This window comes from Diorhabda sublineata, chromosome 4 (genome assembly GCF_026230105.1).
Source record: "Diorhabda sublineata isolate icDioSubl1.1 chromosome 4, icDioSubl1.1, whole genome shotgun sequence".
In the NCBI taxonomy this organism is placed as follows: domain Eukaryota; kingdom Metazoa; phylum Arthropoda; class Insecta; order Coleoptera; family Chrysomelidae; genus Diorhabda; species Diorhabda sublineata.
Window position 1 is genome coordinate 2,169,864 of NC_079477.1, and position 25,003 is coordinate 2,194,866.

General features: G+C 31.8%; 2 protein-coding genes across 2 annotated transcripts; one reads left to right on the forward strand and one right to left on the reverse strand.

Moving 5' to 3' along the window:
- Positions 1-163: 163 nt before the first annotated feature.
- Positions 164-21,420, reverse strand: LOC130443526 (actin-binding protein WASF3). Its single transcript, XM_056778229.1, has 8 exons — positions 21,242-21,420; positions 16,210-16,424; positions 11,270-11,462; positions 6,538-6,884; positions 4,500-4,856; positions 4,256-4,439; positions 3,933-4,199; positions 164-3,807 (listed from the first exon to the last, which is right to left on the reverse strand). Exons 2-8 carry the CDS (start codon positions 16,350-16,352, stop codon positions 3,670-3,672), a joined length of 1,629 nt encoding a protein of 542 aa, XP_056634207.1. The 5' UTR covers positions 16,353-16,424; positions 21,242-21,420; the 3' UTR covers positions 164-3,669.
- Positions 21,421-21,713: 293 nt separating this feature from the next.
- On the forward strand, positions 21,714-24,884 carry LOC130443529 (U3 small nucleolar RNA-associated protein 14 homolog A). Its single transcript, XM_056778231.1, has 3 exons — positions 21,714-22,467; positions 23,056-23,458; positions 23,516-24,884. Exons 1-3 carry the CDS (start codon positions 21,980-21,982, stop codon positions 24,854-24,856), a joined length of 2,232 nt encoding a protein of 743 aa, XP_056634209.1. The 5' UTR covers positions 21,714-21,979; the 3' UTR covers positions 24,857-24,884.
- Positions 24,885-25,003: the final 119 nt, after the last annotated feature.

The following is a 25,003-nucleotide window of genomic DNA, read 5'->3' on the forward strand; positions in this document are numbered from 1 at the left end:
ATATCGATTTTGATTTTTCCGTGAAGATATTTGCAGAAACTAAACTTTCTGAAGAATTATTAGAAGATATAAAAGAGAATTTTCTTGTTGATCTAATACAAACCATTAATTAGTTGTATAAAGTGAGTAGAAAGGAGTGGGTAAAGGTAATAAAAAAATTTTTCAACTTATCAATTAATTTAATTTACCCATTAAATATTTATACAAATATTTATGACATGAATTTGACTGTAGGTGAAGTATTAAAAGAGTATTTAAATAGTACAAGTCGAATATTACTATACATTTTTATAATAAAAATAAAGCTGGTACGAACTTTACAAAAATCTTCATTCATTACAATATATACATTTAATTCTAAAAAAGCTTTCCACAAACACACACATTCCATCAACAGCAAGAACATTTGGAACTTCATCTATTTGAAAAGCTGATGGTTTTTTTGTTAAAAATTCCGGATGTTCTCACTGGTGGTTCGTTTGGAGAAAATACGTAGCGTAATACTGAAAGTTTGGCATTACTCATGGAATATTTTATTACAAACTATTTGGTTTATTATTAATATACACGTTTAAATATGAAGGAGGGTTGAATTGTTTTCTTAAACGCGAAATATATATACAGAGTTTCTCAATAAATTCTAAATTTGATTTTTTGCAAAATGTATTTTAATTGAGAATAAAAGTGACCTAATGAAAACTATTAATAGTTTATTTAAAAAACCTCCAACAATAGATCACTACAACGCTCAAAAATTTAAATAATGTATTAAAGCAGATAGCTTGAGGCCTTATATAATGAGTATGTAGTAAAATAATATGAATAAAAATAAGGATTAGGTCACTTCTGTTCTCAGTCGACGATTTAAAAAAAAATAAAAATTGTTCAAATAGAATTTTTATTGAAAAAAAAAACGTTTTAATTTCAATTTTTTATAGCAAGTATCAGGAATATAATATTTATCTATAATAACATCACTAACAAGGTAAATAAATTAAAAATTTACTAGGTACTCAATAACAATTATTAGTACTACAAACAGAGCAGAAAATTTGATAATTAAGAAGAATGCGGAAGCAAACTAAGTGGGAGAGAAATAAATAACGTAAAAGAATCATTCATAGAAGGAGATAAATTTTCATCGACAGGAGACAGATTAACGGGAATACAAAAGAAGACTGGAACAAGGATAAAAAATAGAGTAAATAGAGAAAGGAATTAATTTTGACAAGAAGAAACCTCATAACAAGAAAGGTAGAAGGAAAAGAGAAGATAATAAAATAAATAAAAAATAGACACATGGAAATTGTTTATTCAATATTAATATTTGATGATAAAGTATGTCTATTAACTTTTTCATTATCTAACATATCTATTTCCACTGTCAATTCCTCATTTTAATTTTTTTATTCTCCATTGGTTCTAAATATGTGCAGTAATAAATTTTAATGAAAAATCTTTGTTTTTAAAAAGTTATTAAGCAGCATTCAACAACAATCTACAATTTTTCTCACAACACTGTCCTTGAATATTTAACCCTTCTAAGTTATGACTAAATGACTTCTATTATTAGTGTTGATTCCAGTAGTAGAACTTTTTCTACACATTTTTTTTTATTTTCTGCTTTATTAAATTTTTCCCTCCGTAACACTTTTGATAATAAAAATTGATATTCGATGCTTCATAAAAGTATCATCCAGTTGGTGAGTTATAGATACTATGAATTGGCCCATTTGTTGAATAGTTTAAAAAAATGACTGTTTAAAATGAATTTGCTATTATTATGTATCAAAATTACAGTTTGCTTCCAACTCCATATCATTACTCAATATAAAGTTCAACAATAACAATCCCTTACACTATTCTCTACCAAAACAATTGAAGAGCCTCGAATCAAGCAGAAGACATCCAAAATACGGGACGGTGAGCAATCCATACAAAACAATTTTTTTCACGGCCTCTATGATAGTTCCATCCGTACCATTTCTGTAATCTAACCAACAAAAAGTTTCTAACAGTGAGCTACAGCTCTTTTTCATTTTAGATCAGAACTAATTCAGCCAAAAAATCTCAGAATCATATTAACTAGTGAAGGAAGAAGTGATAATACTTATTAGGAGAAAGGAGCTACTACCTACATGATAAAAAATAAATTGTGACCAAAAACTACGTGTAAAACCAGCCTTATTTCTTTTATTATAAACAAGAATTATTAAAACGATAAAAAGCTGGTTTAGGAGCATCGAACAGCCAATACAAATATTTTTCTTCTGTTAAAAATCCTCAGCCATGACAAAATTCATGCATTCTTATACTGTTAATACCTAACTTCATGATAACGTTTATCCATCAGATACAGAGGAATTCGTACCAAAGAAGAATTTAATATAGTGGTCTATTCCAGATAAAATAATTTTCTCCATGGAACTGTTGTAACTTCGGGTCTATGGGGATTGTGAATAGATGATACGCTCCTATAAAATCATCCACCATAAGGTTTTTATTTATTTGTTATTTTGGGTCAAACAAAATCCATTAAAAAAATATGAGGGAATCGTAGTTTGTGGTAAAGGGCAACGTTATTATTCCCAGAACCATACAAAAGGGATTGTGAATGGATGTCATGCCCCTATAAACTTATCAACCATAAATTTTTCATCATGTTAGCCCTTTGTTAATTTGGATCCAGCAAAATCTATTCGAAAAATATTAGGGATTCATAGTTTGTAGTGAAGGGTAACGTTATTTAGTTATAAGAAGCCATTATTTCATTGTATCCCTACAAAAAAAGGGGTTGTGATAGTATATCACGTGTGAAACCAGCATTATAGGTTTATTAGTAACAATAACAGAAACAACAAGAACAGAAAATCAAATTTAGCTTAAATTAGAGATTTTTTATTCGAGAAAATTGTTTTTTCAACCCAAGAGTGACAAAATTACACTCTAAATACAATACAACTCAAAATAAAAGGAAATTGAGGCGAAGAAATAGTATATGGTTAAAATAAAAATTGATAAAGACATGTTGTTCCTTAGATATATTGGTGGTGTTACATGAAAAAAAAAATAATACAATTCTCTGGCTATAACTATTTTTCAGTACTTTCTTTACTACTTTTTTCCTTTATACACAAAATAAATAAACTATAAAAAAAAACATAACAAAAAAAAATAATACAAGTCATACAAAAAACGACTTAATGCAATTCAAAGTATAACATTTCGGTTAGAAACAACAATTTCGAGCAATTTATTTCCAAATTTAATAGAATTATGTACAACAATCCAGATATCCTTCCAAGAATTTTGTTTATCGAACCCCTATATAAGCCAGTGTCCTGTAAGGAAGGATTATTAATACCATCTCTAGATAATCTTATAAAGGCATCTGTGAACCTACAACGCCCAATTTTGGTTGGTATTATCAAGACCAGATGTTTCACTTTGATCACAATGAAACTAATTAGACCTAAAATTTGATAAAAATAATAAAAACAAAAAAAAATTTTTTTGATTCTAGTTTTCTCATCGAATCAATTTCATTCTCTACTCATACGTTCGTTGTTATCGATAACGATAAACCAAAAATTGTCAAAATGATGCTTTCGGAATCCAAATACTAGCGACTTAGTACACCTGGCTAGCGGTACTAGCCTTGCGTCTGTGTCACGCCGACGTTTCGTTTTCTCCCCATCCTTCGCTGTCACATTCCGAATCGCTTCCCGATTCCGAATCACTGAATTCCACAGCTACTCGTCTTGCTAAGATACTGGCGACGTCGTGCAAACCGTTACCTCTTTCCACCTAAAAATCAAGACAATGTTTATACTGAGTATACTAACAATTACACCGTATGGTCCTTCTATATGGATAATAATAATTATCCTGGAAGGAAGACAGTGCAATATTTAATTATGGGTTTTACTTACCTCTTTCTGTTCGATTTTCTCCACTTTCCTCAATTTAATACCGTCTCTTATAGCTTTCAAAAGATCATTTCTCGGATCGACCATTGGCGGTTTATTCATCGGTCGATCTTTAACTGGAGTCAATTTTGGCGGCGCAGAATTGAGAATTTTAGCGAGATCGCCGTTCAACATCGGCGGGGTAGTCATTGAACCGTTCAAAATCATTGGCATCGGTGGCGGAGGCGGTGGAGGTGGAGCTACGGGAGTTTGCTGCTTCGGCGGCGAAGCCTATAAAATCAAAAATATGTAAAAATAAATTTGTTCCAAAGTAGATGTCGTATTACTTGTTTGACGGGAGCTGGTGGAGGTGGAGGTAGATCTTGCGGCGGTTCCGGCGTACCTTGATGGGAATGCGGACTATTAGATCTTGAATGACTACTTTGTCGAACGATATGAGCTGGAATACCGTTCGGTGGCGGCGGTGACATAGTGACTTCTGGAGGAGGTGGTGGAGGCGGTAAATTATCCCTTTTAACAAAAATAAAAATATAAAATTCGAATATGATGATAAAAAAAAAACGATTTTACCTTCCGCTTGATATACTTCTACCCCTAGTTGGTGTGCTGGCAGATGGGGTACTGTTATTACTTGGCGGCGCTGGTGGCGGTTGACTAGGTCGTATCTTACCACCTCTAGTTGGTGTTCCGCCGGCATATAAAGATTCCGAGCTCAAAGGACCTTGACCGTAGAGACCATGTTGGTATGGATTTTCTTCGTACGGTGGATAAGCCGGCGACATGACACCGTCTGGTACTTCTTGTTGGTAAGAACGGCGGATTTCTATGGAATTTGGCCTTGGTGGACGTTGTTGTATTTGTTGTTGGGATGCCATCATTTCTTCCTGTGGTATTGGTTGCGGAGACTGTTGCAATTGAGAAGGTGTTCTAGAAAAAATTATTGGACAACGGTGAATTTATATCAAAATGTCATTATAATAATTTTTTTCACAAAATATATCTATAAAAGGCGAACGAAATCCTGAAACCTTTTTATAGCTAGCAAATTAATAATATTTTCAAAATCATATACATACTTTTTCTAATAATGCTGGGCATATTCATATATCTTTTAAATTTTAATTACCATCTATGTTTTGGACATTAAAAAGTGTGACAAATAAAATGAAAAACTACAGTTTTGTTCAACAAAAAATTTTGACAGTACATTAAATCATATTGTTACCATAAGTCAATCTGTCACAACAGAACCGTCAATATTTATAGATCAAAATACTCCACCAATAAAAACTTTAAAACCAGACGATGGTTTGTGTAGTTCAAATGATTGGACAGCTTGACATAAAAAAAACAGTTCAAGTTGTACAAATAATAAGAGTTCGATAATCACATATGGGGTAGTGGTTTAGGACATTACGACCGGTTCGAACACCACCAGATTCAATCTCTTGAAGGTACAACTTCGAAATCTCCATATTATATTATATTATTATATAAAAGTGTGAGCTAACCTAACCTCACTCAGAATGTTCCAAGGAGTCACCAGGGATAAACTGAAACCTCTATTACTAGCAAAATTTTGTTTTGAGAACAAATTTACCTCAAAACTAAAACGGTAAAATCACCATTCTAGAAATGAACAAAAATACCATCCAAATAGTATATGGATAGTTTCTTGGTCAAACTAACCAAACATCATGAAAACTTTTTTTTGGAGCAGAAATAAATGCAATTGAGGAATGTATCCAGATCAACTTAGAAAGGATATTGTGGAAAACGGGAGATCATCATCATCCTGTCAGATTCTAAGCTCCAATGACATAAGATCCAATTTAATTTGGCCTCTAATGGGTTCCGGGACACACTAGAGGACCAGAACCCTTTTGTAGAATCTGCAACAGAACAATAGAGGAAAAACTAAAAATAATTGATAGGAAATTAAATAACAACAATTTATGAAAACAAACAGGAGTCCTTTTGGATGATTAACCCCTCAATGGACACTCGAAGACGCTATATTTAGCATAGATTGCAACATGCAGAATCTGGTATAGAATGTAGAGAAATGAAATAGCAGACAAACTTGCTAAAGTAGAGGCGGATAGAAAACTCTTTGTAGGACCAGCACCATTTTGTGAAATCGGCTACAGGACAAATCCTGTTACTGGAACAATCTACAAGAGTTCAAATACTTCTGGGAAAGTAAATAAAAATAACTTAACTAACGAGTCCTGATACTAGATTTAACAGGAATAGTAGATTTTACTACCTAGAGGATGAGATACTATAAATTTCGAGATTATTATACCTGGTAGCATTCGAAATACAATATGAGGACGTTAAACTTTCTAAAAGAAAAGAATACGTGTAAAAACTGAATATTTCCAATAGTTCAGTGACAATAGATCCTCGGATCCAAACCACAAGTAGAATTCTAGATGAGTCTAAACAGATACATAAAATGAAGTATATCGAATAATTTAGATGAGGCAAAAGACAACTACGGTTGTACATATGAGTATCGGTGAAGTTATTGTTCTGCTCTGGGAAAACAACCTATTCAGAACATACCGTAAATGAATTTGTAATAAATTGAGAATCCACTAACCTATAAATTGTATTTTGGGGCATAATATACTCTCCTTGATCCCTGGCTATCTGTTTATACCTTTCCCTAGTATTGTGAGGCTGTCTAACTCTCTTCTTGTGTCTATTTCCTTGTCCGCCGTCCGTTCTAGGTCTGTGAGGTTTCTTCCCCCTATCGTGCATCACTCTTTCAGTATCGTTCAACATTTCTTGTCGCCACAATTCGAAGAAATAATTTGGATCCGTGTAGAATTTCAAACCGTCTTTCCCGTCGTCTCGATAACAATTCAATTTATCTAACGGGGGCGGTTTGTCACACACTGTATAAGTTTCTAGCATAGCCGTTGGCATTGTTTCTCGAGAAAATATCTGGAAAAAAAATACTGTTTTTAAAAATTTATACAAAATTATTTCTAATATTGAGATGAAACTATTATTTATTGATTTGAAAACAACCGATGACAGAGTCCATATAAATTGATTAAGGACAATGTTAGAGGAAATCAAAATACTTGGAAGGGTTAATACAGACTACAAGAACTATAAAAATGTATCTAAAAAGGAAACTAGACCTTTCACGAAAACGAGGAAAATCATTTTGCAAAAAGTTGAGTCTTTCCACTATCTAGGATAACTGATTACGAATAAGGATAATAAATTGGTGTTACTAAACCAGAAGAATGCTGAAAAAATAAGAATGTGTGAGATAGGAAAGTGCTCAAATGCTGAGCTGGAAGAAATATATAACGAACCTATTTAGGTAAACAAGTAGTCAGAGCCCAAAGAATCGGGTGGTTGTGGTGTGTGTAAAGAATGGATGCAAACAGAATAAAAGAAAAAGAAAAGAAGATTACCTCATATATTGTGTTAGGTTCTGCAGATACTGTATTTAAAATATATGATCTGAAGACGGAAAAATCGATACCGAAACAATAATCGAAAAAATAAATGTTCGAATAACTAAGGAAGAATCAAAAGAACGAAGACAGATGGTTAACCAGAAAAGAGAGGTTGGAAAGACTATAATCAAACAAAGAGGATGATAAAAAGAGAAATGGATAGAACAAATAAAACAATAGAAGAAAAGGAAAGAAAAAAATTGGGGAAAACGGTGAGAGACAGTGGAAAAAAATAGGTTCAAAAGGGAACAAAATACACATCTGAGATTTAGAAAGGTATACCCCTCGTATAATAATTTAAAATAAATATTTAGAAACAAGTTTCTGCATCATCGACTAAAAGAAATATGTCAAACTCATGTATAACTTAATAAACATTCTTTGTACGTTGATAATTATAAACATATGTTTGTAATAGTAAATAGTGCAGAAATTTGTAGACAGGACCGGATTTTATATTTTTTTATTTAAACAAAACGAGTTTTTGTAAAAAAATTGTAGACAGGACCGGGTTTTATACTTTTTTTATTTAAACAAAACGAGTTTTTGTAAAAAATTTGTAGACAGGACCGAATTTTATATTTTTTTATTTAAACAAAACGAGTTTTTGTAAAAAAATTATAGACAGGACCGGGTTTTATACTTTTTTTATTTAAACAAAACGAGTTTTTGTAAAAAATTTGTAGACAGGACCGGAATTTATATTTTTTTATATAAACAAAACGAGTTTTTGTAGAAAATTTTAGACAGTACCGGATTCTATATTTTTTATTTAAACAAAACGAGTTTTTGTAAAAAATTTGTAGACAGGACCGAATTTTATATTTTTTTATTTAAACAAAACGAGTTTTTGTAAAAAAATTGTAGACAGGACCGGGTTTTATACTTTTTTTATTTAAACAAAACGAGTTTTTGTAAAAAATTTGTAGACAGGACCGGAATTTATATTTTTTTATATAAACAAAACGAGTTTTTGTAGAAAATTTTAGACAGTACCGGATTCTATATTTTTTATTTAAACAAAACGAGTTTTTGTAAAAAATTTGTAGACAGGACCGAATTTTATATTTTTTTATTTAAACAAAACGAGTTTTTGTAAAAAAATTGTAGACAGGACCGGGTTTTATACTTTTTTTATTTAAACAAAACGAGTTTTTGTAAAAAATTTGTAGACAGGACCGGAATTTATATTTTTTTATATAAACAAAACGAGTTTTTGTAGAAAATTTTAGACAGTACCGGATTCTATATTTTTTATTTAAACAAAACGAGTTTTTGTAAAAAATTTGTAGACAGGACCGGAATTTATATTTTTTTATATAAACAAAACGAGTTTTTGTAGAAAATTTTAGACAGTACCGGATTCTATATTTTTTATTTAAACAAAACGAGTTTTTGTAAAAAATTTGTAGACAGGACCGGATTTTATATTTTTTTATTTAAACAAAACGAGTTTTTGTAAAAAAAATTTAGACAGGACCGGATTTTATATTTTTTTCTATTTAAACAAAACGAGTTTTTGTAAAAAAATTTTAGACAGGACCGGATTTTATATTTTTTTATATAAACAAAACGAGTTTTTGTAGAAAATTTTAGACAGTACCGGATTCTATATTTTTTATTTAAACAAAACGAGTTTTTGTAAAAAATTTGTAGACAGGACCGGATTTTATATTTTTTTATTTAAACAAAACGAGTTTTTGTAAAAAAATTTTAGACAGGACCGGATTTTATATTTTTTTATTTAAACAAAACGAGTTTTTGTAAAAAAATTTTAGACAGGACCGGATTTTATATTTTTTTATATAAACAAAACGAGTTTTTGTAGAAAATTTTAGACAGTACCGGATTCTATATTTTTTATTTAAACAAAACGAGTTTTTGTAAAAAAATTTTAGACAGGACCGGATTTTATATTTTTTTATATAAACAAAACGAGTTTTTGTAGAAAATTTTAGACAGTACCGGATTCTATATTTTTTATTTAAACAAAACGAGTTTTTGTAGAAAATTTTAGACAGTACCGGATTCTATATTTTTTATTTAAACAAAACGAGTTTTTGTAAAAAATTTGTAGACAGGACCGGACTTTATATTTTTTTATTTAAACAAAAAGAGTTTTTGTAAAAAAATTTTAGACAGGACCGGATTTTATATTTTTTTCTATTTAAACAAAACGAGTTTTTGTAAAAAAATTTTAGACAGAACCGTATTTTATATTTTTTTATTTAAGCAAAACGAGTTTTTGTAAAAAAATTTTAGACAGGACCGGGTTTTATATTTTTTTATTTAAACAAAACGAGTTTTTGTAAAAAAATTTGTAGACAGGACCGGATTTTATATTTTTTTCTATTTAAACAAAACGAGTTTTTGTAAAAAAATTTTAGACAGAACCGTATTTTATATTTTTTTATTTAAACAAAACGAGTTTTTGTAAAAAATTTGTAGACAGGACCGGATTTTATATTTTTTTATTTAAACAAAACGAGTTTTTGTAAAAAAATTTTAGACAGGACCGGATTTTATATTTTTTTATTTAAACAAAACGAGTTTTTGTAAAAAAATTTTAGACAGGACCGGATTTTATATTTTTTTATATAAACAAAACGAGTTTTTGTAGAAAATTTTAGACAGTACCGGATTCTATATTTTTTATTTAAACAAAACGAGTTTTTGTAAAAAAATTTTAGACAGGACCGGATTTTATATTTTTTTATATAAACAAAACGAGTTTTTGTAGAAAATTTTAGACAGTACCGGATTCTATATTTTTTATTTAAACAAAACGAGTTTTTGTAGAAAATTTTAGACAGTACCGGATTCTATATTTTTTATTTAAACAAAACGAGTTTTTGTAAAAAATTTGTAGACAGGACCGGACTTTATATTTTTTTATTTAAACAAAACGAGTTTTTGTAAAAAAATTTGTAGACAGGACCGGAATTTATATTTTTTTACAAAACGAGTTTTTGTAGAAAATTTTAGACAGAACCGTATTTTATATTTTTTTATTTAAGCAAAACGAGTTTTTGTAAAAAATTTTTAGACAGAACCGTATTTTATATTTTTTCATTTAAACAAAACTAGTTTTTGTAAAAAATTTGTAGACAGGACCGGTTTTTATACTTTTTTAATTTAAACAAAACTAGTTTTTGCAAACATTTTTTTCATTTTATTATTACACTCTTTTGAAACAACAGCAAAAGAATATGATGGGAAATTGGAAGGGATCTGAATAGCTGCAACGAATTGAAAGTGACGACTGAGCAAAACAAGGAGCATAAATTTGATAAAGTCCTGGGAGTGACAGTGACAAACGAAGGAGTCGAAATCAGGGAAATCGACAAAAGACTAGCGAAAGGGGACCAAAACGTCTAAAAGACAGTTATACAACCAACGGTGATGTATGGGCAGTGAGTGTTGGATCATGAACAAAAAAGAAGAAAACAAAATAAACACAAGGGAGAGAGAAAGGTACTAAGGAGCATTGTGGGAGTAGTGGAGGAGATCAAAGTAAGGTCGAGTTGAGATGGACGAAGACAATTGGGTGGAAAGGTCCTCGTTAAGGGGAAAAGGAGCGAAAAGAAAAAGGAGAAAAATGAATAGAAGCATGTAGGGAAGATTTAGAAAGAATAGGAATAGGCGTAAAAAAAATAAATGGAGGAAAGCAGTAGAACGACTCCCATCCTCGAACCTGTCCAGTTGTTTATAAATATATTATAATACATTTATTATTAAAACTATTTCTAACCTTATTTTATTGTATCCGAAGATAAAAATACGAATTTTTCATCTATAAGTTCATTTTGCTTTGCCGGAAAAAATTGTGGACATATTTTGAATTGAATTACTCACCTGTTGGTCGAAAACAACGCTGCTCTTGAAGGCCTTCCTCATGTGAATATCTTGCAGAGAAACCTCTTCTACGGTACTATCCAATTGAGTTACTTTGATAGCTAACCTGTCTATACGTGCTTGTAACGAATTTGATCTATCGTAGAGCTGTTGAGCATCCCGTGCCAATTCGCCAAACATATCTTCGGCATGTCTGAAATTTCATTTAATTTTCTAATGGTGACCGTGAAGAAACCTTCGTCAAAATAAAATTAAGATATTGCGGTGGGCTAATAAACACGAAAATTGAATACATAAAGAAAAAGATAAGAGTTTTACGGAGTGGTGAGTCGAAGTTTGAGGTTTTTTGGTTTAAGAAAAGATGTAAAAGGAAGAAAATCCGTGCGTAATCCCGACGGAGACTCGGTGATGGTTTGGGAATGTTTTGGAGGAAGAACGGCTGGAGACCTGATGAAATTTGAAGGGATTTTGACGAGAGATGGCATAACAACGATCCCAAACGTTCCTCGAAACTGTCCAAAGAGTATTTCAAACAATGGGAAAGGAAGAATTTACTGGAAGTGATGATTTAGCTGTTACAACCAAAAGATCCGTGCGTAATTCCGACGGAGACTCGGTGATGGTTTGGGAATGTTTTGGAGGAAGAACGGCTGGAGACCTGATGAAATTTGAAGGGATTTTGACGAGAGATGGCATAACAACGATCCCAAACGTTCCTCGAAACTGGGCAAAGAGTATTTCAAACAATGGGAAAGGAAGAATTTACTGGAAGTGATGATTTAGCCGTTACAACCAAAAGATCCGTGCGTAATCCCGACGGAGACTCGGTGATGGTTTGGGAATGTTTTGGAGGAAGAACGGCTGGAGACCTGATGAAATTTGAAGGGATTTTGACGAGAGATGGCATAACAACGATCCCAAACGTTCCTCGAAACTGTCCAAAGAGTATTTCAAACAATCGGAAAGGAAGAATTTACTGGAAGTGATGATTTGGCCGTTACAACCAAAAGATCCGTGCGTAATCCCGACGGAGACTCGGTGATGGTTTGGGAATGTGTTGGAAGAAGAACGGCTGGAGACCTGATGAAATTTGAAGGGATTTTGATGAGAGATGGCATAACAACGATCCCAAACGTTCCTCGAAACTGTGCAAAGAGTATTTCAAACAATGGGAAAGGAAGAATTTACTGGAAGTGATGATTTAGCCGTTACAACCAAAAGATCCGTGCGTAATCCCGACGGAGACTCGGTGATGGTTTGGGAATGTGTTGGAAGAAGAACGGCTGGAGACCTGATGAAATTTGAAGGGATTTTGATGAGAGATGGCATAACAACGATCCCAAACGTTCCTCGAAACTGTGCAAAGAGTATTTCAAACAATGGGAAAGGAAGAATTTACTGGAAGTGATGATTTAGCCGTTACAACCAAAAGATCCGTGCGTAATCCCGACGGAGACTCGGTGATGGTTTGGGAATGTTTTGGAGGAAGAACGGCTGGAGACCTGATGAAATTTGAAGGGATTTTGATGAGAGATGACATAACAACGATCCCATACGTTCCTCGAAACTGTGCAAAGAGTATTTCAAACAATGGGAAAGGAAGAATGTACTGAAAGTGATGATTTGGCCGTTACAACCAAAAGATCCGTGCGTAATCCCGACGGAGACTCGGTGATGGTTTGGGAATGTTTTGGAGGAAGAACGGAGGGAGACCTGATGAAATTTGAAGGGATTTTAATGAGAGATGGCATAACAACGATCCCAAACGTTCCTCGAAACTGTGCAAAGAGTATTTCAAACAATCGGAAAGGAAGAATGTACTGGAAGTAATGATTTGGTCGTTACAACCAAATTGAGTTGTTTTGGGACGGAAAATTTGACAGGAAAGTCAGAAAGCAGTGTCCTACTTCCAATTCACGTCTTCAGAATATCCTGAAAAACGAATGGAACCAAATAGACGACGATTATTTGTCGAAATTTGTACAGATAATTCCAAAATAAATTGAAGACAACTAGTTAACTAGTTGCAATGAACCGTATGTGTTAAACTTCTTTGGGAAATTCAGCTCCAGTCATGGTTTTTAATTTGTATTCGCCAACATAAAATAAAAACAATACAACAATTAATCTATTAGCGTTAACAAATAAATAAATTTATTTCGAGTGTTTTATTATCCTTCAAGTTTTACGGAGCCAAACAGTTGAGGCCTTGATCGGACAAAAGGATACAAATAATGGTCGCGGTTCTAATGAATCTGAAATTGTTTTTGCAATTAAAACTACCATTATCTAGTTGACCTCTAAATGGCGCAACGTATTCTGTTAATTTTTTTTTATTATACTATTTATAGAAATTAATTTCCTGAAAATTATTGTACAAACATGTTGAAATTTTATTATGTACGAGAGATGCTACGTAAGTTTTCAGATATGGCAAAATTTGTCATGGTGAATATAAAGTTTGATATTTCTAACACGTTGAGCCCTGGTGCGGTCCGTAGACCCACTTTCCCTACAAACCAGAGTGGTCCTATGGACCGCAGGACATATTTTATTCCAAGGCCCAAGGGATTGTATTTTTTTTTCGTTTTCTTCGACATAATTCGAATAATTTTTGAGTAAAGTTTTCACCACGCCATCAATTGGCAGCAGGCGATTGGTTTTTTGGTTATGGCGTGTCTTTGCCATTTCTTCAGATGGATCTATAGAAAATTTTGTCTTGTTTATAGTCGACCAGAATCCCAACCTTAACCACAATCGACTGTATAGGTCTTTCGAGACTACCTAAATCCAACAAAAGTTGTTTTGAAGCAAATTGTCGCCCGTTTTTTTGGATTAACTGGACGCGTGTCAATTCTGAAGGGGACACGAGCAGATGTTTGAACCAATCGCGGAAGAACAGTCCAAACGAAAACGTTTTTGAACGGTCAAAACATCGAATCGATCGATAATCCTTGTTTGGCATCCAATGATTTCCTGTTATTCCCGGAGATCAAAAAAAATTGATAGTTCAACGTTTTGAAAAGAGATTTCGAGAATTTGTTCAAACGTAATACGAGTATAAAGTTTTTCGAATGCCTTTATGAGATAATTCGGAAGTAAAACAGTTTATCGACATAAGCAAATAATATTGACGTCAAATGTTTCATAAAAAAACATTAAAGAATAATTATTTACTACACTCTTTCTATTCGCCTTGCACTTAACTTTAAATAATTTACTTATAAATTATTTCCGCGATTAATTTTGCTAAATCGTGGTTTTCACTACGAATATTTATTCAAAACTGAACTAACTGCGATTACACAAACCATTTATATACCTAAATCAAAATCTACAAAGTTCTAGAACAAAAATAAATAAATAAAAACTTTCCTAGACATTATTTAGAAGAAATACTGTACATAAACCGCCTGCTATAATATAAAGTTCTAAAAGGAAACATCATTTATGAAAAACAGATGAAAAGCGCCGCGCGAATTCGCCGAATTTTGATATTTGTCTTTGAAGCACAATTTTGAAGAATACGGAGCCCAATTTGAGGCGTTTGAGGAAGGAAAAACAACTATAGAACAAATAATATTAAAAGTTTATTGATAACACACTTTTTATATACTTAAATCAAAATCTACAAAGTTCTAAAACAAAAATAAATCATTTTAAAGAAATAGTGTAAATAAACCGCCTGCTATAATATAAAGTTCTAAAAGGAAACATCATTTATAAAAAACAGATGAAAAGCGCCGCGCGAATTCGCCGAATTTTGATATTTGTGTTTGAAGCACAATTTTGAAGAATACGGAGCCCAATTTGAGGCGTTTGAGGAAGGAAAAACAACTATAGAACAAATAATATTGACAGTTTACTGATAACACACTTTTTATATACTTAAATCAAAATCTACAAAGTTCTAAAACAAAAATAAATCATTTTAAAGAAATAGTGTAAATAAACCGCCTGCTATAATATAAAGTTCTAAAAGGAAACATCATTTATGAAAAACAGATGAAAAGCGCCGCGCGAATTCGCCGAATTTTGATATTTGTGTTTGAAGCACAATTTTGAAGAATACGTAGTCCAATTTGAGGCGTTTGAGGAAGGAAAAACAACTATAGAACAAATAATATTGACAGTTTACTGATAACACACTTTTTATATACTTAAATCAAAATCTACAAAGTTCTAAAACAAAAATAAATAATTTTAAAGAAATAGTGTAAATAAACCGCCTGCTATAATATAAAGTTCTAAAAGGAAACATCATTTATGAAAAACAGATGAAAAGCGCCGCGCGAATTCGCCGAATTTTGATATTTGTGTTTGAAGCACAATTTTGAAGAATACGGAGCCCAATTTGAGGCGTTTGAGGGAGGAAAAACAACTATAGAACAAATAATATTGACAGTTTACTGATAACACACTTTTTATATACTTGAATCAAAATCTACAAAGTTCTAAAACAAAAATAAATAATTTGAAAGAAATAGTGTAAATAAACCGCCTGCTATAATATAAAGTTCTAAAAGGAAACAACATTTATAAAAAACAGATGAAAAGCGCCGCGCGAATTCGCCGAATTTTGATATTTGTGTTTGAAGCACAATTTTGAAGAATACGGAGCCCAATTTGAGGCGTTTGAGGAAGGAAAAACAACTATAGAACAAATAATATTAAAAGTTTATTGATAACACACTTTTTATATACTTAAATCAAAATCTACAAAGTTCTAAAACAAAAATAAATCATTTTAAAGAAATAGTGTAAATAAACCGCCTGCTATAATATAAAGTTCTAAAAGGAAACATCATTTATAAAAAACAGATGAAAAGCGCCGCGCGAATTCGCCGAATTTTGATATTTGTGTTTGAAGCACAATTTTGAAGAATACGTAGTCCAATTTGAGGCGTTTGAGGAAGGAAAAACAACTATAACACACTTACCTCGATAAAGAAGATAACTGTCGAACTGTATTGGCTAAAGTTCCGTTGGTTACAGCTTCGAGTTCGCATGGTAATGGATAATCTTCCGGTAACGTGCCCCTTGTCACGTAAACGGGTTCAATTACCCGTTTCGGCAATGGCATATTGTGGATTTGCTACACAATTTCAATTCACGATTTTTTAATTTTTTCTGGTTTGGAACTATATGTCATGTGCTGAAACAAAGTCATATAACGTAAAAAGCCAATCACCGATAATGTGTATCCAATCTTCGGTTTTGTAAAATTGGAAATTTCTGTGCCTCAACTGGGTATCGATGATGCCGATTTTGAATGTAAGCAAATCGGATTTGAAAATTTCGAAATACGGAAAAACGTCACTCAATAGGTCACGCGACTAACTAAAAATACAAAAATCGATTATATTCATCAATAGAGCAATACAATCGTTCCAACGCTTCTCTAACTTATCCATTCCGTGTTTGTACAAGGATTTGTCTTTCACTTCGAAATAGACTTCAATTGCTTCTTCATTCGAACTAAATTTCTCACCGGCAAGCATTTTTTTGACATCAGTAATCACCAGGGACCAGATCAGGACTATACGATGGATGAGGATCCCTTTTAGTGATAATCGATGAACAATAATCGACGCGAATCCCAAAATACTGAAGCCACAACCTTCCCAGTTGACTGTTGTGCCTTTGAACCTGGTTCACCGGCTGCAGTCCACTCGGATGATGATCGTTCTGGTAAATTAACAGACGAAAATAACAAAAGTAGTTTCATTTCAACGGCTGTTACTGTCACTGTCAATTTTACACATCGTCTTTTGAAAGTTGGTACTTCGTGAACGTCATATGGATTTGACAACGGCAGCGCCATCTGTGAGACAGTCACGCTACTTATTGAGTAATGTAATAGGTAACGGCAAACCTCGTATATGTTTGTGTGCGTAGCTGACATCGTTCGTGACGATGGTACGTCGATCTATGAAGATTTGTGATTCATACACGAGTTTTAACATGCCCTCGTATAAGTTCTTTCGAAATTTCTCGATTTCTATACTACTTCCAAACTTTGGCAACGTCGCTCAAATGTGACTTCATACATTAGCATACTTATGAAAAAATTACAGTCACGACAATATTACTTTACGATTAGTTTATATTTTTAGGTATTTGTTCATAATCACACCCATACTATGAACATTTCTAACAATCTTTAATGTTAACATCCGATTAATCAGTTTTTCGAATTTTTAAATCAAATTCGCAACTAAGAGTTTTATAATAATTACGAGGACGGTCCCAGAAGTACCGGGCATCACCTAGAGATGGCGGGAGTTGCTTGACAAATATCACTGTACGAAAAAGTACATAACCTATACAGTATGTGTTCCAAGTTTGAAGATGCCACGCAGGGTTCCCAACTTACGCGGTTTTCCCCAAATTTAGGGGAAAAAATGTAGGACGGAAAATTTTTAGGGATTTTTATAACTATTTTAGAAGGAATCTTTAGAAACTGTGTGGATTTTAGGGGTTTTTGATTGGGCCTTTAGGGAGATAAATTATTGAGAGTTGGGAACACTGATGCCTACGTTATTTAGTATTTGTTTGGTAGCCATCAATAGTGAACGAAAGGTATTAGCCCAACCAATATAAAAGCAGAGCTAGAATCTACTCTGGATGAGACTGTTCCTTCGTTAGCAACAGTAAAATATTGGCTGCGAAGACCAGCATTGCAATGATCGTCCAAATGAAGTGATAACTCCAGAAATATCGAAGAAAATCCACAAAGCGGTACTGGATGATTGTCATATAAAAGTAAGCTAGCTAGCAGACATTGTAGGCATTTCAAAAAGTTCATATTAACTGAAAATTTGTTCATGAGAAAGCTGTGCACAAGTTTACGGAGCTGGAAAGTGATTACGATAGAAAATAAATATATTTTTTTTCAAAATTTTTGTGTTTTCTTTGTTGGACCAGGTACTTATGGTGCCATCCTCCTAACTAGATAATACTATAAACTATAAAACCACCTCAATCAAGAGTTCTATGTAAACAAACACTTTCATGGAAAAAATATATGGTAAATTTTGTCTTAGATATTGAAAAAAGTTGGTGGTAGACCCGTAGCTTCAGCATCAGTACGAACTTACAACTGAAAGCATCTACATTACTTCCTTTCTCAAATATTACACATACACTAATCATATCACTTTTTTAAATGACACCACGCTGTATATATTCCAATTTCAACCTTCAGACAATGACAAATTGATTCATCGAAATAACACTTCTTAAGAAAAAACAGGAACAGGATATTGACTGAGAAATAGATTAAGACAGTTATGCATGAATGCATTAAAAGCTAATGGTTCTTTCAAGTGCCACTTCTATAAATACTTTACAAGCAAACACATGATTATTTAAATTTTTTTTGATGAAAGTTCAATATATACAATAATTATAGGAATACGCAGAATTATAGACCTTAGCTATTGTCCATTAATCACGTGAGACTTGACAAAAATCACGAAAATAGAACAAAGGGAGAGAGAGGGTGTAGTAAGATATCACGTATACCTATTTTTTCGTTAAACGCGCGATTTTTAAACAGAAAAGTAGCTTGTTGTGTGACTTTGACTTAAACTTGACTACAAGTTGAGAAATTTAATATTTATAGACATCTTTTTACAATTTACAACAAAACTTTTTCTCACTTTTTGGTAATTTGAAGAAAAATTTATCACAAGATTATGCATTTTTAAATAATGACTTGCATATATGCCAAAATAAGTTCTGTAAGTTTATGTATGTATGTAAAATAATACACCGTGGCCCAAAGAATCTATTCTGTACCCATTTCATTCTGCGATACTGGGGAACCCAGTGTATACAACTGACCCGTTAATCCCAATCCTCTTAGAAAGTTTAGAATGTGGGATGGTTGTAGCTGCTGGAAATCTTGTAGTGTAGTGCTCTTGAACAGAATGTGGAAAAAAGTTTTATACCCTGCACAGCAGAATCTGCATGCATCTTCTCTGGATATAGTTTCCCAGGAGAGTCTTTGCCTTTTCAACCTTTTTAGGTTATCCCAGTAATTGGTTTTACCCCTATCTACCTTCTTTTCCAATGCTTTTTCTATTGTTCTGATACCACATAAGGGTTAAGGTCCTATATAAGGTTAAGATATACTTAGTTCAATAGTTGCTATCAACTCTGCTTTAATTGAGGTATGATCATATCCAAGTCTCTTTTCACATAGTCAACGTTGCAGTTTAAGCTTTTCAACTGTTTGAAATAGGAATACATTTGCTTAATTGACTAAGATGAGATATATAAATCATACTAGTTCTTTCAGAAGTTTAACGTTACTTCCCATATAAAAGTAGTTTTATAGCTAGTTGATTATTTCCTGCTTTTCTATCATTTTGCATTAGATTTCTAGACTGTTGGGAATGACTCCTTTGTTTTTTATTGGAGCAAATATCTTTTAATAAAGTTACAATTTTTGTTTCGAAAAATTTTTCAATAGACATTATTCCTAATTGAATGAGCATATATTTTTAGTTTATAACACCATCTATGAGTTATATATTCCAACTTCACATTTGGAGCCTTTATTGAAAGCTACAAAGAAAATTTAACATTTGAATACATGTATTGTAGTTAGGAACCATTTTAAGTAAGACTTTTGCATGATGACATCAAAAGGATTCAAGCCATAAGTGTTTAGTAATGTCAAGTAGGTCACAACAAGCCTATCTGAAGGCCTATATGTTCCTTGGCCACACACAATGCAACTATGAACTATGAAGTAAGAGTTTATTACAGAAACAAAAACACATACAGACACACAAAAAAATTGTAATATCAGAAGCATTTTAAGAAGATTTCTCTATCAGAATATATGTCTTTGGAGAATTTTTGTGGAAAAGATAAATAATTCTGAGTGTAAACAAATAAAAAAAGAAAAAGGAGATGAATAGTGCAATAAAAATGTGTCCTGATGCTAGACTCTGTAATAACTCTGAATTCCAAATTATTTCTTTGATAGTTTAATTCAATATTTGGTTTTAATTTCGACTTTAACCTTGTGATTTGTATTGAACAAGCACCATATGATTAGATAACCTAAATCAACAATGACATAATTAGTTAATTTAATTCCAGTTAACTCAATATATCTAACTAAACTAATAATTTAATTATAATTTAGCTTCTTGAGAAAATAAAACTGATTATTGAAATAACAAATGTATTCATTCAACTATATAAAATATTAATAAGTATTGTATTTTTTAGTAATTGCAAAATTACATTTTTAAACTTATTAAAGCATTAATATCCTATCTTGTGCCATCCTATATAAAAACCCACTATTAATTCTAGAGATTTTATCTCAAGAAGTGGTATTTCTACCCACTAATACTCACATATATCTAAATTAAACTTTAAATGGTTGTTTATTGACATCAAAAAAGTAAACTTGTACATGTACTATGTCTGGTGAATATCATTTACATACAGAAAGTAATCAATATTGTTTGATCTAAACAATAAAGTAAATAAACCGAAAAATTCGATACAAACATATGGTCAACGAATTAAAGAATCAACGTAAGTTTCAGTTAATAGCAAATGAGGAAGTGACTCATTAGAGGGAATTCAAAATATTGCATCAATAATTTGTAGAAACAATAGCTGATAGTCAATTATCGAGGAATAATTACGAATATCAGTGCAAGTCTAAATAGCAAGGTCCAAAAACCCTTTCTAATTAGTTTCCTGAATAGAAAGGTGACATTTTTCCTTTTTTTTTAAAGGAGTGTCTTGTTTTGATTCCGACCGTCAGTAAAGATAAAACTTAGCTAATTTATATATAAGTATTAACTGTCTAGGCCAATAAAATACTTTTATTTATCTCATTAACATTGATAACATTGATATTTTATTAATTTTTTTCGCATAAAATGTCAAACGATAAGGCCAACAAACCTTTTAAATGTCACCGTAACCAGGGCTTACCTTAGTAGCACGTAACTTCATATTTTCACATACAACAATTTGTTTAACTTTTAAAACTAACTAATCATTCGCACATTAAATTGTAAAACAGTTTTTTTAAATAAAATATTGATAAAATGGCGAAGCGGTACACCCAACAGCGATTTCACATACACATTGTCACCACTCCTTTAAATTGTAATTTAAAAATCACTAAATATTGACATTCATGAATGCCACCACACATTGCGCAATCATTAAATTTCATGACAGAATAAAATAAAAGTAAAGTTCTATTTTATCACTTTAACGTACTTAAAATAGCCAATGTAAAAAATGATATTTTTTATTTAGATTACATTAGATAGAAACTAGATTGTGCACAACAATTTGCATCAGAAGTAAAAGAAGTATTTATTAATTGAATAAAATTATAGAAATTCACTAGTTATTCATTAAACTTTAGCTTCCAGCTTGTAGATGGCGCAAAAACAACCAAAGCAAGTAAAACATTCTTAATAAACGTACAAATAATAATTATTATAGTTAACTACGTTTTTAATATAGTTCACATACAACTGGTTAAAATCTAATGAAAAATTTTAAGTAGGTAATATTACAATTGTTCCCTAAGCTAAAAGACTGTTGTAATAAGATACTTATGGCCACAATTAAGAACGTTGAGAAGAAGAAATGTGCCTTCATTATAGCCTACAATATTGACTATAGAAATAATGTGGTATTAGTTTAATGATATAAATGTTTAAAATGAGTGACGATAGTGATCACTTTGAATTTGCTGACGAAGAAATAGACGATCAATGTCACGAAAAACTGGTCGACAGTGTTTTAAAACTTAACAAAGCACAACAACTGAAAAATCCTCATCGAACAGAACCGACTACACAAATTTCTGAATTTAACTTAGTCAAATCTCTTAGTTCAAATAAGAATGTCGTCCACGTAAATGAACTAACCAAAGGCTTGAAAGGAAAAGCGTCTCAAGTTACACAAAAACTAAAATCAACGACTGGAAAGAATAAAACGTTACTTAAACCGATCGAGAAGCTTCAAGCTGAACGCATCAGAAGAACTTTGAATTATGAGAAGTCTAGATTAGAATTAGATCGATGGGAAGCTTTAGTAACATCGAATAGAGCTGCCCCTCAATTAATTTTTCCATTAGGTAGCATTGAGAAGGTGAAAATTTTGGAAAAAAAAGCCGAAATTTATCCATCAACTTTTAGGTAAATTTATATTTAACAGTGATATTTTTTTCTCATTTTTAACTTACAATAAATAAAGTCTTCAAAGTACAAAAAAATAATTTCAATTATATAGCTTAGATAATTTTCAACTGATTGACATGAAATTTTGAATATATCTTGAAAAATGGATTGTTTTTGGAAGTACATAGGATTTTTCCTCTATATTGCATACTTCATTTGTTATTAGCAATTATCTAACGATTTTTTAGGCCACTTTTTCGTTTTCTACTTTACAAGTGTGCCATTTGATCAACAATAATTATATCACAAAAATCATATGTACTTCTATAGCAGTTATTATAGAAAATCAAAAAAATTCATTGGCTCATTACGATTGAAAAAATGACAGAGGCTGTTAGTCTCTGAAAAAAAAAAGGAAGACAAAAACGAGGTACAGCCGACATTTTGGAATAAATTTCCTATATCTCCATTTATTTTGTAGTATTTTTGAAAATAAATTTTCAAAAACCTGTTTCTTTTGATGAAATTCAAATTTTTGGTGATTTTATATTACCAAATGACGTCTTTTCTTAAAGGGTTGTAGAACAAATTGTTGAACATTTTTAGAATTAAATCAGATCTTCAGAAAAAATTGGAAGCATTGGAGCCACCAATAGAGGAATACAAAATTGATACAGAAGAAAAAGATGAATACCCATTAACTCTTGAAGAACTTAAGGAGAAAAGGAAGGAAAGAGCGAAGCTCAGAGCTCATCAAAGTTTCAAAGAAGCCAAAGCTAGACGACAAAATAAAATTAAAAGCAAAAAGTATCATAGAATATTAAGAAGAGAGAAGATTAAACAAAAATTGAAAGAATTTGAAGAACTACAGAAAGTTAATCCTGAAGAAGCATTAAAGAAGTTGGAGGATATTGAAAAAGCAAGAGCAGAGGAGAGGTTCAGTTTAAGACATAAGGGGGCTAGTCAGTGGGCCAGGAATAAACAAGTTAGGGCTAAGTATGACAAAGAAGTAAGTTATGAGCATCATTTAGATTGCAGTAAACAAAATTTTCATTTTATTTTTTAGAGTCGACAAGAATTAGCTAAACAGCTCGCTATCAGTAGAGAACTAACTCAAAAAGTAAAATCGGTTGATAGTGGTTCAGAAGATGAAGGTGTGGAATCTGGAGATGATACTGAATCACCTGAGAATAAAAATGAAGAATCTAATCCGTGGGTTAGTGGAATAAAACCCACAAAAGATGTAATTGATTTTGTAAGCGGATATAAAAAATATTGGAACCAACAAAACCAGAAAACTATGCAGGATGAAGAAAGTATAACAGGAGACAAATCAACTCTAGTAGCAGAAAATGATAATGATAACAAAATCAATGATGGTGGTATAGAGGAAAGCAATAAAAAACGTCTAAGTAAAGTTAACAAAAAACAAACTAAAAGTAAATTGAATAAAAAAGAAGATGGATTAAAAGAAGAAAAAAATAACTTTAAGAAAAAGTCAACAGGGACAAAGAAAAAAAATGATGTTGCTTCCGATTGGCGTGTTAGTAAATTAGATCAAGATTTAGATGTCGAGGATGTTTTCCATAACTTGGAACAAAAGTTAAGCAAAAAATTGAAAAGAAAACTGACAAAAATCAATAGGGCAAGCACTAAAAAGAACTTGAAAAATAAAAAGCACCAAAAAGATAAGGAAATAGATTTATCTATGCCTCAAAGAAAAAAAAAGCCAATCATAGATGAAGAATTGATTGAACAAACTAAAGGTATAGATGAGAATGAAGATACCACTCCAGTAATCAACTTAAATAGTTCTATGAGTAATAATAATGAAGAAGAACCTGTGAATATAAACCCAGATAAATTCATTAATGTGACACAGACTGTTTTAAACACTGCCATTCCAGACTTACTCACCACTGACGAAAATGAAGAGTGCTTGGATCAGAAAAACATAATAATGGAAGCGTTCGAAGACGATGATATCGCTGCAGACTTCAGTAAAGAAAAAACAGCTGAAATTGAAAAGGATACACCTAAAGACATAGATCTTAACCTTCCCGGTTGGGGTAGTTGGGCGGGAACAGGGATCAATCCGAATAAACGAAAAAAGAAAAGATTTATTATAAAGGCGCCTCCGAAAATGCCCAGGAGAGATGCCAACAAAGGATCTCTGATCATTAATGAAAAGGCTCAGTCCAAAGTTAAACCCTTATTGGTTTCAGAAGTTCCTTTTCCATTTAAATCTGTAAAAGATTATGAAGCTAGTATTAGAGCGCCGATCGGTAGGACTTTTGTTCCTGAAACTGCTTTCAGAAAACTCATTGAACCTTCTGTTGTTACTAAAATGGGTACGATTATAGACCCTATTAATAAATCCATACTTATGGGTGTTAAAAAATTTTAATTTCACTATTAAATAATCATGCACGTAATATGTTTTATTTATTAATTTTTTTTGTACTGACACACTACACCAACACTCACATTACACTGTCTAACATACGTTTCGATAACCAAGTTATCGTCTTCAGGCACACTACCACTAACAATT